The sequence below is a fragment of the Castanea sativa genome, chromosome 1 (assembly GCF_040712315.1).
Source record: "Castanea sativa cultivar Marrone di Chiusa Pesio chromosome 1, ASM4071231v1".
Lineage (NCBI taxonomy): Eukaryota > Viridiplantae > Streptophyta > Magnoliopsida > Fagales > Fagaceae > Castanea > Castanea sativa.
The window spans coordinates 89,040,666-89,056,827 of NC_134013.1; the positions used below are offsets into that span (position 1 = coordinate 89,040,666).

The 16,162-nt window shown below is 32.2% G+C and overlaps 1 protein-coding gene across 1 annotated transcript; it reads left to right on the forward strand.

The window, feature by feature from the left end:
* Positions 1–14,238: 14,238 nt before the first annotated feature.
* On the forward strand, positions 14,239–15,923 carry LOC142622387 (UPF0481 protein At3g47200-like). The gene has a single exon (XM_075795843.1). It carries the CDS (start codon positions 14,334–14,336, stop codon positions 15,639–15,641), a length of 1,308 nt encoding a protein of 435 aa, XP_075651958.1. The 5' UTR covers positions 14,239–14,333; the 3' UTR covers positions 15,642–15,923.
* Positions 15,924–16,162: the final 239 nt, after the last annotated feature.

The following is a 16,162-nucleotide window of genomic DNA, read 5'->3' on the forward strand; positions in this document are numbered from 1 at the left end:
CTCCTAAATTCTTTTTTTCTATGAAATCTATTAGCACTTCTGCAACCTTCTCTCTCTCCATTGGTCTTTCCCTAGAGTTGATTTTTTTTTTTTTTTTTCAAAGGGGAATGAAGGCCTTCCTTAGAAGTTGTCGCTTGATCGAAAAGATATAACACATACGAAACTTTAGCTTCGCTAACTTTCTAAGGTATAACCTTTGCCACAACATTAGTGGCTTCGCTCTTTGTGCTTCCCAAGGCTTTTTTTTTTTAATATAGAGAGAGTAAGGGGCCGGTATGGAAGATTGATCCGCTCCGCAAAGTTGAGCTTTTCGGTTCACTTCTTCCTTTTTTTCCCTCTTCTTAATGACATTTATAATTATCTCATGTTGCTTAAGAGTTCTTAATGACATCTTTAATTATCTCACATTAATTGCTAAACAGAATATGTTATTGGTAGTATAATTTGCTTTACCCTCCCTTAAAAGATATCATGATTTTCAAGTGAAATTTGTGGTATATCTTTTTGTTAAAAGTTAGAACCTCGTTCTCTCTCTTTTGTGTGTGCTTTTTTTTTTTTTTTTTTTCTAGAGTTTAGAACCTCATCATGATTTGTTAAATATAATATATTAAATCTAACTATATTACCAATATAAACACAGCTAAATTTAATTTAGCCGCCCAAAGATAAATTCTTAACTTTGTGATTGACTAGTTATATCACATACCATAGAATCAATGTGCTCGTCCATCATGTGGGTCACCACCTAGATCGAGTTTCTAATGCTAGTGTCTCTTGTGTTTGTATTTGGAAAATTTGTAGGCAACTTGATATAAATTTCAGTAAACCCTAAACTCTAAATTTAAATATAAAAATAATATCACAAATATATAAATTGTAATTCTAGCTATTTAGAGTTAGTTATTTATATTTAAAAAAGAGTTAGTTATTTATAATCATAATTTGCTACTTCCATTCGATATTTTTATATTTTAAAAAAATAAATTTCCTAATAGTCTCCATGCAATATAATAATAATAATGAACCAAATATTTATTTTTAAAAAAATTGTGCAATGCATAGGCCAAAAACTTGTAGTATAAATAATCCAATAAAACAATCATAGTGGTTTAGGTATGGCAGGATAGGTTATTAAGGGTCCTTTTGGTATTGTTGTTTAAATAATAGTTTTCGTTGTTTAAACATCACAACACGTATTTCTACAACATTTTTTCACTCACGTGCATTTCCACAACATTTAGACAACGTTACTAGAAATCTTTTACCAAACAAACCCTAAGTAGCTCTCAACTCTTTGGATTCTTTCCAAACCTAAACTACATTGCTGCCTTTGAAACAGCCTAGCCCAGCCCATAACCATACAAAACCCGAGTTAGATTCAGTGGACAATATCAACCCTGAGAACCAATCAAAGCCGTTAACTACTAAATGAAAGCACTAATAAAACGCTAGCTCTAAACACTGATGACATCATATACCATAGAAGCAACATTACACACGGGTCACAATAATATATATAAGTTTGGTTCAAGTTACACCTGGTGTAACATTATTTAAAGTTATCTTTGTATATTCTCCATGCTTGCAAAATTTCAAGGTAATCAAAGATCAATAGCCATGTCATCAATCAATTGTTTAAATTAAAGTTTATGTAGTTTGAAATAATGCATAAAAGATTAGTTTCTGGATTGAATGGTAAATTACATCCGATTGGCATGAAATTTGGCATATATGTTAAGAACATATAGAACATGTAATTCAATGGTTGAATTTTCAAAATATGAATTTGATAATAAGTTATTGGGTGGTGTAACATTGTTTGTTGTTACACCTGTTGTGACTTTAAGCAATATTACACTACTCAATATTTTTTAATTGGATGTGAATTTTAAGAATTCCACCATTAGATTACGTTATCTTCGTATATTCTTTATTCTTATAAAATTTCAAGATAATCAAAGATTAATAGCCATGTCATCAATCAATTGTTTAAACTAAAATCTTTGTAGTTTAAAATAATGCATAAAAGACGATTTCTAATAAAGAACATATAAAACATGTAATTCAACAATATGATTTTCAAATTATAATTTCTAACAAGTTATTGGGTGGTGTAATATTACTTAGAATTACACTTGAGGTAACTTTGCAAAAATTCCACCATGTTATATCCATTGATTCCTATTAAATCTAACGTAGATAAAAAGTAGTAGTCATGTCATTAACTCCCTCTAGCCAACTTATTAAATGCTGTCCCCTTATAGAAAATTCATAAACTTTCATTTCTTTAATATGATTTTTTCGCCACATCAATATATATATAAAAGCAGAGACCTCACGTGGGAGAGCACGAAGTTTTGCCAACTGGCACTCTCTTTGAAAAGATAATTGATTTTTTTTTTTGAAATAAAATACATCATTTTTAATTTATTACACTTACTAGATGTCACATCAGTTATTTAATAACTCAACAGATTTTAATTAGTAATAAATAAGACTAATGGATAAGATAGAAGGGTGTTAATAATTAAAAACTCTTTGTTTTCCTTATTCCTCAATCCTAAGGTTTTCTTATGTTTATGGCGACTCCTCTTCCCTTATAACTAAATGCCTACTCTTCTTAAACCACTACATGCCTTCTCCTATGCCTATGTTGCTAAATTACCAATTCTATGTTCTATAATTTGCACAAACTGAAATAGCATTTAGATTATTTAAAAACACATGAAATCATATAAAATCACCAAATTAGAGTTTAAAATTATAACTAAATTTTTAAAAGAAATTTAGGCACATTTGCACAAAAATTCCATATAACTAAGTCACACTTAGGAATATTTGACCATTTTTCCTTTGTATAAATAGAAGGGTCCCAATGGGATGAGGAGGCTAATAATTTTCTCTCCAAAACATTTGTTGTAGGAACACAAAAGTTTTCCGTTGTAAACTTTTCACGATTAAAGAACATGAATTGCCAACTAATCAAACTAGAGTTTTTAGTACCTACAACAATTTCACAACATCAAGAACAAATCTCAGTGCATACAATGTCAAATTTCATAGTTTCCTGTTACATCAAATGAGTGTTTAATTTTTCTCGCAAAGTATTGAATAGTAAAGCTTATGGGCCTTAGTCTCAATTACAACTCTCAATCATGTTGGACTTGGATGATACCTATCAACAACATATCATTATGAGATGTAGAAAAAATTTGGAGTGTACACAACGTTTAGTGTGAACGGGAAGAAATTTCATCCAATTCCAATTGGTTAGGTTAGTAAGGGACCTATTCCAATTTAATGTTTCTGAAATTTTGTATACAAGTAATAATCAAGGAAACTTCCACCTAAAATAAGTCGGACTTTTGGCAAGAGAGAAAATTGATGTTTAGACAAATCAAGCTAAGGCCGACCAAAATGGACCATATTCTTAATTTCTTATCTCTATTTGTTCCATGTACAAGACTTATAGTCAATGCTTGGCGTATAAAAGTTGAACATCTTATCTAAAGTTCATCTTCTGAAAGCTTGAGAAAAAATTCATTTAAACTAACACAATATATAAATTATAAAGGAATCAAAGAAAAATTGTCAAAAATAATGAAAATTTAATCTATGCTTAAATTCTTATAAGGATGAACACAATAGCAATATCCTTTTTATAAAAGAATAAAGATAAAAAAAAATCTATACTTATTTTGTACCTATGATAAAGTCCTATCACAAAGTTTTTTGAGACTCATGTTGATTAGTGATTAGATATTATAAAAGAATAATAATGAATATATATATATTTATATTTATATATATATATATATATATATATATATATATATATATATATATATATATAAGTAGAGATCTCATGTGGGAGTGTGTGAGGTCTTGCCAAGTAACGCTCTAATTTTGCATTTAACATTTTTTTTACCTCTTTCATTAAGTGTTTTTTACTATTACCCAAAAGTTTACATTAACTTATTTTACTGTTATCTCATTAGTCCCTCATTAATTGCCTAAGCTTACATCATACATTTCTCTCTTTCTCATGTCTTTTAGCATTCTCACTGTTTTAATATTTTTAAAAAAAGTAAAAAAATAATAGTTAAGGACTAATAGTAATAACTTACCAGATAAGGCTTTGGAGAGAGATAGAGAGACATAAAAATGTTGTGGATTGTTAAATAAAATGCATTATTTCACTATAAAATCAAAACACATTGTTTCACTATAAAAAACTTGAGACTGACAAAACATTTAAAAGAGAGAGAATGAGGAATCTGAGGGGATGTCGCCTCCGTCATCTTGGCCTCCTACCACCATCAAGACCTTAAACCTGTACAGATATTTTAAAAAAAAAAAAAATTAAGAGATTAAATATGATTTAGGTTTGGGTAATTTGGTTGGATAGTTTTTGTTTTGGGTATATAAGTAGAGAGAATATTTGGTACGCAATGTAAAGCTATATTCTACCATGGTTTGAAATTATCTATGAGACACGTGCATACACACTTGCCCACACCATGTTTTAATGTTTCACTATCAATGAGTGGAAGACAGTGAGAGAGTTGGACATACTTTTATTTCATAGTATTAAATATGTGAACACAACACAAATTATTTGATTTTCATGGTCCTGTTACTCTTTTGCATTTATTTTTCGTTTCATGATTTAAAAAAATAATAATCTTACCTTGAGAAGGCTATAAATATGCAGTGAAACAACAGTTATAAATTGCACACACATAACCATTATAATTATTTAGTTCAAAAAATGAGTAAATATATATATATATATATATATATATATATATATATATATATATATATATATATATATATAAAAGCAGAGACCTCATTTGGGAGAGTACAAAGTTTTGCCAAGTGGCACTCTGTTTGAAAAGATAATTGAATTTTTTTTTGAAATAAAATACTTCATTTTTAATTTATTACACTTATTAGATGCCACATCAGTTATTTACTAACTCAACAAATTTTAATTAGTAATAAATAAGATTAATGGATAAGATAGAGGGATGTTAATTATCAAAAACTCTTTGTTTTTCTTATTCCTCCATCCTAAGGTTTTCTTATGTTTATGCCTACTCCTCTTCCCTTATAACTAAATGCCTACTCTTCCTAAACCACTACATGCCTTCTCCTATGCCTATGTTGCTAAATTACCAATTCTATGTTGTATAATTTGCACAAACTGAAATAACAGTTAGATTATTTATAAACATATGCAATCATATAAAAATTGCCAAATTAGTGTTTAAAATTATAACTAAATTTTTAAAAGAAATCTAGACACATTTGCACAAAAATTCCATGTAACTAAGTCACACTTAGGAATATTGGACCATTTTTCCTTTGTATAAATAGAAGGGTCCCAATGGGATGAGAGAACTAACAATTTTCTCTCCAAAACATTTGTTGTAGGAACATAAAAGTTTTCCATTGTAGACTTTTCATGATTAAAGAACATGAATTGCCAACTAATCAAATTAAAGTTTTTAGTACCTACAGCAATTTCACAACATCAAGAACAAACCCCAGTGTATACAATGTCAAATTCCATAGTCTCCTGTTACATCAAATGAGTGTTTAATTTTTCTCGCAAAGTATTAAATAGTAAAGCTTCTGGGCCATAGTCTCAATTACAACTCTCAATCATGTTGGACATGGATGATACCTGTCAACAACATATCATTATGAGATGCAGAAAAAATTTGGAGTGTACACAACGTTTAGTATGAATGAGAAGAAATTTCATCCAATTCCAATTGGTTAGGTTAGTAAGGGACCTATTCTAATTTAATGTTTCTGGAATTTTGTATACAAGTAATAATCAAGGAAAATTGATGTCTAGACAAATCAAGCTAAGGCCAACCAAAATGGACCATATTCTTAATTTCTTATCTCTATTTGTTCCATGTACAAGACTTATAATCAATGCTTGGCATATAAAAGTTGAACATTTTATCTAAAGTTCATCCTCTGAAAGCTTGAGAAAAAATCCATTAAAACTAACACAATATATAAATTATAAAGAAATCAAAGAAAAATTGTCAAAAATAATGAAAATTCAATCTATGCTTAAATTCTTATAAGGATGAACACAATAGCAATATCCTTTTTTTTTTAAAATAAAGATAAAAAAATCTATTCTTATTTTGTACATATAATAAAGTCCTATCACAAAGTTTTTTGAGACTCATGTTGATTAGTGATTAGAAATTATAAAGGAATAATCATGAATATATATATATATATATATATATATATATATATATATATATATATATATATATATAAGTAGAGATCTCATATGGGAGTGCATAAGGTCTTGCCAAGTAACACTCTAATTTTGCATTTAGCTTTTTTTTTTTTTTACCTCTTTCATTAAGTTTTTTTTTACTATTATCCAAAAGTTTATATTAACTTATTTTTCTGTCATCTCATTAGTCTCTCATTAATTGCCTAAGCTTACATCACACATTTCAAGTCAATTTAGTTATAAATTAATCGTGCTATGAGCATAGACAGTGTCAGTTTGGAGCCATAGCAGAATTATTTTCATCTCCCAAAGGGTAACAAGTTTCTTTGTAACCCACACTACAAAAAACGGGGTCTATAGCCGCGTTTCAAAAACGCGGCCATAGACCCCAAAAACGCGGCTATAACCTATAGCCGCGTTTTCTATGGCCGCGTTTACAACCCACGCCTAAGCGGCGCAGCAACAGACCCTGCGGGTCTGTAGCCGCGTTTTTATAACCGCGGCTAAAGCCCAAGCCTGAAGCCGCGGTTTTGAACCACGGCTATAGGCTTCGGGTCTATAGCCGCGTTTTTCAAAAACGCGGCTACAGACCCGCTTGAGCCGCGGTTATTAACGCGGCTATAGCCCTCTTTCAGCTTCGTTTGCCAAACAAAGCCTAGAAACTATAGCCGCGTTTTAAAAACGCGGCTATAGCTTCTCTGTTTTTTTTTTTTTCCCCCTTCCCTCTTTTTTTTCTTTCTTTTCCCTGTTATCACAACTAAAGAATTTTTCGTTGCTATCACAAGTTTCCAACACACCACAACTTATCAAAATAAAAAAGTTCCCTGCTATCACAACTTCCCAACACAAGTTCCATAAACAAGTTCCCAACACAAAAATTGCCAAAATAGGTTCCCAACATCACAAAAAGCCACAGCCACAACCAACAACATCACAAATAGGAAAACCTAGATAGGCTTGGCTTAGACCCTTTGACACTACAATAATCTTGTCACTCTATCATTTTAAAGAATAAAATCACACCACATTATCAAAACGTATTTAGTAAATTAGTGAAAATTGTCTTTGTCTCAACTACATAAATCTCAATTTGTTCTCACTTATTTAAAAATTCCCAATTTTGATTACTTTGTAATGATTCTTCTTTTTGTTGTTTGTGAGAGAAATGAAGGGGTAGAAAGTCAGTCCTCTACTAATCCAAATGCCAAATGTAATAGCTTCATAATGGCTTTGTTTTCTCAAGCTTCCTAATTATTACGGCGTAGCATATCATAAGGTTTATTGGGACATATTTGATGGTGAGGGCAACATATCCACATGTCTACCAAACAATTAATTTAAAAAAAAAAAAAAAAAGGAAGAAAAAGAATAGCCAAGGAATATTCGACTCTAGAAGGCGTTTTGTTTGGTTGTTCTTTTGGTTTTTTAATTGTACCAGGAGTAACAAAAATATTCCCTAATATACATAAGGTGAATCTAACTCCATGTGCATGTTGTACTGCATTGGCTATAACTCTTATCTTTAAGGCCCATGCCCTAGTAACTTGGGATTGCTAGGTCGGCTATTTGGGTGCATGTTACATGTAAAGTTAAAAACAGCCTTATTATGTATAGCATGACATTTTCACCGAAAGAAAAAAAAAAAAAATTAAAGCTGAAGTGATGCTTCTCTAATAAGTATATATTGCCAAGAGTGACATGCACCAAAAGAAAAAAATGCAAGAAGTATATTGAGTAGGCATGCATGTTTAGTGACACAAAAGGGCTTTATTTTGTTAAAAAGAATGTTTTTCTGCTAACTGCACCACTTCTAAGCATGCATATTTGGTTTACCTTTTTTACAACTTTTTATGGTACTATTGATTTTGACTGCTTTAATTTTGATAACTCACACAAATAATAATAATAATAATAATTCAATCGCATACCATTTCATCTTTGTTAACAGTTAAGATCATGCTTTGGTAAAAGGCATTTGCTATCACTCTCAAACTCGTATGTAAAATAAGTAAATAAAAGGGAGGGTTTATAGCTAGCTATCAAAATGACCAATAAATTCTCAAACTTGAGAAAGAGAATTTAGGGGTTAATAAGATGCGCAAGCATGACATTTTGTGTGTGTATGTGAGAGAGACAGAGAGGATAAGGCTTAAGAGTAAAGAAAAAGAAAGAAAGACCTCTCTTTCATGGGGGCAATTGAGTCAAGCTTTGCAGCACAAGCTAAAGGGTACTCCACTAATGCCCTCAAATATAATATAAAAAACCTATATATAAAATGCCTTAATGACAAGGTCATAAGGGTATGAAACACTAAATAAAAGCGACCCCACTTCTCTTTAGACAACCTAATAAGCACACTTTTCAATCTCAAAAGGGTATCCCCTCATTAATTGTTGAGACATCTCACACCAAAGGATCCTCCACAAGGGCAATTTATTAGAGAAGTAAGGTTGTTAGAAAATAACTATTATGAGTCACTGGGAAATAGTCCCACATGTTGGAGCCAACATGTTTGAAGAATTCCTTGGATTTGAATGGGACTTTCCTTGAGAGAGAGAGAGAGAGAGAGAGAGCAATTGTTGGACCCTCTGCACATGGAGGGCACATGCGTTCTTTTGTGGCATGAGCACAAATAACCATCATAGTATTAGTAGTGAGTGCATAACAAGTAAACCAAAGCCAAGTGAGTTCTCATTCTAGGCCTGAGTGCATTTGGAATGTAAGTTCAAATCCAAATTAAAGTGGGCATAGAGACACACTTTTTGACCAAATTTTTTCTAAGAAGCTGAAAGGCAGCCCTACATATATAAATCCAAAATTTTACTCCATCCAGTTGGTACAAACTATAAATCTTTGGTCTTAAGGTTAATTAGTATTTCTTGGTATCATGGGAGTGTTCAATTCTTTCTCCCCACCTTAAATGTAACCCAAGGAAAGGGATTGAAATTTTTTTTATACGTACTACAAAGTAGTGTAAGTATACTAGTCAAAAAGTAAAATAAGAGTAATTATAGAAAATCCACTTAAAATCATGAAAAACAATAACCACACGGTTATGTTAAGACATTTTGGACAATGGATAAATTTAGAGGCTGCAGCTGGTAACAAGCTTTGAGACACAATAATATTAATGTCTAAGTTATCCTATTTTATAATGGCTTTAGTCAATAATTCCATTGAGCTAGGTTGGTCCAAATTAGGCATCATCTATCTTTACAAATGTTGGTTGCCTTACAATAAGGTTAGAGATATTGGTAGATGTTAAAACATGATGCTGTCACAAGCTTTGAAATTTGAAAAGCCATGCTAATGGAACTCCTTATTCCGAGGGGCCAAAGTTCCCCTCTCAATTCATGATATTTGGATTTGAATTTGAACCTTTTTATTTTTTGGGGAACAATTTAAAATATTTGCCACATTTTCCTATGTTCTGAAAGGCTGCAACTAAGAACCACTCTTAATGCAGGAAAGGGAAGAAATCAAATCCTAGTAAATGCTCTTCAACAAAGTGTCTTTTTCATAAATTTATCACCTAGAGGTGTGAATTTATCTCATTGTGGCATATTGGTGGAAAATGATGAGGGCAAGAACATGGCTAGTGGGTAAGGAAACCATTGTCACAATCCAACAGGGCCCAATTGTTTAGACAATCCTGGTTTCAGAGCAAACAACAGGCACATTGTGAAAGTATCCCAAGCTAAGTCATGCGTATTGCCTAATTTTATGCAACAGTTGCAGAATGTAGAGGACCAATCCTGATGTTGAGCATACATGCAATTAAATGAGGGTACTGTATATTTATTATATGTTTCTGTAATATGCTTTGGACTGAGTTTTAATCTCTATTCTTGATTTTAGAGCGGCAGTTTGATTCAGTTGCCAAATGTCCACCTTTTGCAAAGTGCTGTTCCATTCCAAGAAAGAAAGGCTGGTAAGAATTTTGCTACCTAGAAATGGAGTACATTTGTCTCAAAATAAAGTTTAGGGACAACTTTTATTACAATTTTAAGGTGGTTGACTTTCAGTGGTAGATCTACGTGACAGTGATTATTTACTTGTCTTCCTACCACAAGAGATTCATTATCTAATGTTAAAAGCCCCTTTGCTAGTTTACCTGCACTTGCCTTATACTGTGAACTGTGAATTACAAGACCCTCAAATTCCTACCCAACCTTCAAATTCCCACCCAAGGATGTGGTGTCTCAGCCAGGAAGGAAGATTTTTTCTTGCTTTTTGTCCACATTGTGGAAACAATTTACTGATTCTTGTCTGATTGAGGTTCACAATCACATTGCAAACCACAATCTCTCTCTCTCTATATAAATATTTTTTTTCTTCATTTTTATTTAAACATGATATTAGTCACTTTTATGTGGCCTTCCATAGGATTCATAAGATCATCGTTGACCATCACTCGGCTTAGTCACTACTAATCATTGTTTGGACTAGCACTACCGACTATCATTCTAACCAATCATAATCAACCACTACATACCCCAACATCTTTCATAACTCTTCTCTCTAGGTAGGGCACTTTCCTAATTCATGTTTTGAGTATATCCTGATTTTAAGGCTTGTTTTCACATTTGTTACTCTTAAGTCACCTTAATTTGTGCATTACTGATTCTTTTTGGATTTAATCTATGTGAAATCCATCAGCTCATTCATATGCTTCACCAAAACATTGGCCTCTGTTAATATTCCTTAGGTTAACAGTGTAGCTATCTAAGGACAAAGCCAGAGTTTCATGTTAAGGGGAGCAAAATTCTTATAAGATTGAATCTCACAAGATGACTATTTTTTTTTCTTTTAAAGAACAAAGGACTAATTATTATTACTAAATAAAGACAAATATAAGAATTTGGACAATATGCTGTATGCATAAGAAATTAATTATATACCAATTCATAATTTAGTTTTCAATTTATAAATTTATTAGCTTGTTACAGCTAATGCATTTCCCTCAACAACCAATTAGCCAACCAATACCCAGTGGAAATTAAGGTTTAGTACAACTAATCAGCTAATGCCCAAAGAATCCATCAAAATATAGAACATTAAACCGCAAAGAAAATTAGCTTCTTTTTTTTTTTTTTCCACGCAGGGGAACTACTATGATGCAATTGACATACATTTGACACAAAGGAATTTCATTGACTAACTTTTAGGCACGCGAGTTTAACAAATTCACCAATCAAAAACCACACTTTTCATTATTAAAAGAACCACACACACAAACACACACAATATGTACACAACCAAAACGAGCTTAATTCAGCTAATATAACCCAAACATCAATTTTCATTGAATATAACTCATCAGCTAATGCCCAAAGAACCAATCAAAATTCAGAACATTAAACCGCTATGAAAACTAGCATTTCATGCAAGCAAGTTTAACAGTTCACCATTGATTCAACTAATATAATAATATAATCATACAAACTATGAATTGCACAAAAATTAAGCAAAAAAAAATTCCGTGTTGGACTAAAATTAAAGTAGAATATTGAGAGAGAGAGGGGGACCTTTGGTTGTCTTTCTTTTGAGAGAGGAGGCATTCGAGGATGCATTCTTTGCAGAAGACATGGCCCTTTTGGCAACACAAGGGGTCGATGAAGGGCTTGAGACACAGAGAACAACCATCCAATTCTCTAGCCTGAATTTCGTCGCTCTTTTGATGGAAATGGAATCGGAGAGAAGAGGGAGACGTATTTGACGAGGGAGAGCCGATCGACGGCGGAGATTGAAAGACGAGGGAGGCCGTTGGATGGGTTGGGTTTGGAAGAGGAGGAGTCGGTGAGGCCGAAGAAGAGCTTCGAAATGAGAGAGATTTTGGGTTTGGTCAGGTGAGTGAGAGAGATCGAGCAGGAAGGAGTTGATGGAGGAACGGGTGGAGATGATTTAGGGTTGAGAGCTAGCAATCTGATTTAGGGATTTTTTTTTTTTGTTATTTATACTAAGTGTTAGGCCGCGTTTAATTAACCGCAGCTCCAGACATGTATGAGCTGCGTTTAATCAAACGCAGCTCCAGACATGTATGGAGCTGCGTTTAATCAAACGCAGCTCCAGAAATAATGAAAATTCTTTTTTTTAAATCCCTGGAGCCGCGTTTCTAAAAACGCGGCTGAAGTCCTACCAGCCAAACGCAGCCTCAACACCCAAGAACGCGGCTTCAGAGCGGGTCTATAGCCGCGTTTAGTAAACGCGGCTATACCTTTTGCCTGGAGCTGCGTTTTTCATAAACGCGGTTCAAATCCCTGTCTGTAGCTGCGTTTTACGAAAACGCGGCTAAAAAACGCGGCCCAAAAACGCGTTTTTTGTAGTGCCAAGAGGCCAAGACACAGCTATTTTGTATTTCATCTATCAAATTAGCAAAATGTCTTGCGTTCTTTTTACCATCTTCCAGTGGCATAACAAGGTTGTATTATAAAAGCAGGTCTCTCTCCTCCCTTTGCGGATTATACCTTTTTCTTTTGTGTACAGTGATTTAACTTGTACGAGTTCAAATTATATGGATAATTATAGGTTTACATTGTACTATTAATGTAAATCTTACCTTATAAATTAAATAAATGTGTACAATATTGTGCACATTTACTATTGTAAACTTTTTGCAAATGTGTACATCATTATACACATTTATTTAATCTACAATGTAAATCTTATATTGCTATTACAATATAAACTAAGAATTTTCCTATATTATCACTTAAAATCACACGTTATTGGTTTAAACGAGTCTCTAGCTTTGACCCTAAATTTGATATGGTTTCAACAATTTTCTTTTCATTATTTCTAGATTTGGTACATTTGCTTCTGCAAATAGGTGAACTTGTTCCTTATTTGGGTAGGATCGAGAATGAAGCATGAAGATCTCTTAAAAAATATTTTTTAAAAAAATTAAAAATTATTATCCTTAAATGATTGAACCCCTCATTTTAAGTATCTTTTTTTTCTCTTCATGTAGAAATTAGTAAAATATTAAAAAAAATTGAAGCAATTTGACTTTTGATTAACCTCATAATATTGTGACACACAAACTTATAAAACATCACAATTTTATACATCATTATCTTCATATATATATATATATATATATATATATTCCTATTGAATCTAAATTATATTCAATATTTAAACCCTCCATCATAATATCGATACATCTTATTTTTATTTAAATAGTAGAATAGTTCCATATACGAACATAATATATAATCACATAAAAAAAATTAAATTATATATAAATGGCTTTTAATAACTACCATATTTATCCAATTTCATATTTCAATTAATAATAATAATAATAATAAAAAGAGAAAAAAAATCATATTATGTTAAACTTTCCGGTGCAATGTCAACATATGTTTTTTTTAACTGAAGTTATAAATTCTATTTGATATTTAAAACCTTTATTAGAATATTAGTGCGTCATTTTTCCTTGAAATGGTAGAATATTTAGTTTCATATACAAAAAAAATTATATTAAGTTAATTTTTTTCATACATTGCATGGGTTATTTACTAGTGTACAAATATAACTGAAAATAATCCCTTAAATACCAATAACAATGGTGGAGCCATTATGGGAGAAACAGGTACAGTGGCCCTCAAGCTCATAGTTGAAATTTTATATATAAAGAGGTATGTATAAAGTGTTTTGTTACAACTAATGGGGGTGAGGGGATTTGAACCCATATTCTAGACAAAATTAGATAATGCTATTGAGTTACAAGATTCTTGGCATCTATAAAGAGGTTTTAGTATTTACAACTAATGCCTCCCAAATTATTTCTTTGAGCACTCTTTTGATTTGGCCACCCAAAGATAAATTCTTAGCTCCACGGCTAACTAGTTTCATCATATACCATAGAATCAACATTACACATAGTGACATAGATTACATAAAATTAAAAAAATTAAAAAAAAAAATCGTAGATTAGTTTGTAGAGAAATTATAGTGTGCTCGTGCATCATGCGAGTCATCACTTAGATCAAGTTTCTAATGCTAGTGTCTGTTGTGATTGTTATCAGAAAATGTGTAGGAAACTTGATCAATGCAGCAATTAGAGAGTGAAGGAATTCAAGGAGAAGCAGGCCATTCAAGTGAAAATGAAAATCAACATGAAGGGTTGGTGAATGAAATCATAGCAATGTTTGAAAGGTTGGAGCCTTCATTAACATCAGAGTGTTGTATATACAGGGTTCCGTATCATATTCGCAGAGTGAATGAAGAGGCCTACACTCCTCAGGTAATTTCAATTGGCCCTTTTCACTACAGTAGCACAAGATTGCAACCAACGAAGAATCATAAGGTAAGATACTTAAAGAGTCTCATGCACCGAGCTAAGCCTGAGATACACTTGAAGACTTTAGTGAGCAGTATAAAGTTGATGGAAGGAAGCATTCGTCGTTGCTATTCAGAGACTATCCAGCTTAGTAGCAATGATTTTGTAAAAATGATTTTGGTGGATGCAGGCTTCATTCTTGAGCTTTTTATCAGAGAATTTGAGAGAAAACATTGGGAAAGTGGCGACCCTATGTTAGTTGAAGGATGGCTGCTTTCAACGGTTTGGTGTGACTTGGTATTACTTGAAAATCAACTTCCATTCTTTGTTATTGAGAAATTATTCCAAGTTGCATTTCCCTTTAAGTCAGGCTCTCATTTAATTGAGCTTACTTTTCATTTCTTTAGAGAATTAAATTTTCAGAACAAAAGCCCTCTTTCCAATGTGAAAATAAAACACTTCATAGATCTTTTTAGAATCTTTATGCTACCTCCATCTGACAGGCTACCAGAAGCAGGCAATTACAAGGTTAAACTTTTGTACTCTGCAACCCAGCTGAATGAGGCAGGAGTAAAGTTAAAGGTGAGTCCAAGCAAATGCTTACTTGACTTAAAGTTCACAAATGGAGTTTTGGAAATCCCACAGTTGCCTATATACGATACCACAGAAGCTTTGAGTCGAAACGTTATAGCATTTGAGCTATATCATTATGGGGAAAGTATTGCATATATTACACATTACTATTACATGTTTCATTTCCTTATCAATACTACCAAAGATATGGATTTACTTTGCGACAAGGAAATCGTGGTTAATTACCAAGGTGACAACAATGCAATGACTTCTATTGTACACAATCTTCACACAAATATCATATGGGTAGGTTTGAACTCTGAATACTGTCATCTCTGTGAAAATTTGAATGTATTCTACAAGGACCATTGGCATAGATGGAAGGCAATGTTAATGCGTGATTATTTTAGCACTCCTTGGAGAACCGCTTCGACCATTGCTGCTGCCATCCTTCTAGTGCTTACGCTAATACAAACTGTATCCTCAATCATCCAAGTAGCATAGGGTCGCTTGTTTGATTGCGACTTGATCATTTTTAATCTTTTTATTTGTTATTTTTGATAATGCAATTGAAGTTGTCACTAAAAAATACACAATTATTGTGTTTTCATGTCCATTAGACTAGTTCTATCTTTAGCTAATAAATTATATTGTGAATTGATCATGTTCAAGTTGGCTCTTATTTGTGAGCTATAGGGATATTTTGGAAATCTATACGAAGTATAGTGTTATTATATAAACCCTATTGTAACTTGTAACCCCGTTTTCTTATATATTCGATTATTAGCTGCTCATTTTTGTATACATAAGCACATTGTCAAATCACATAAATTTCCTATATTGATTTATCTCTCCTATCTCTTTATAATCTTATGTAAACAAATTATTTCAGAAGAGATTCTTGAACAAAAAGGTTGAAAGTTTGAAAGCTAGCCACCAATAAATTGCTTTCTTCAACATTCAACAATACATAAATCCGTTATATTGCCTGGTATTGCGTGTGTAGCAAGTAGCATCCATCTTTG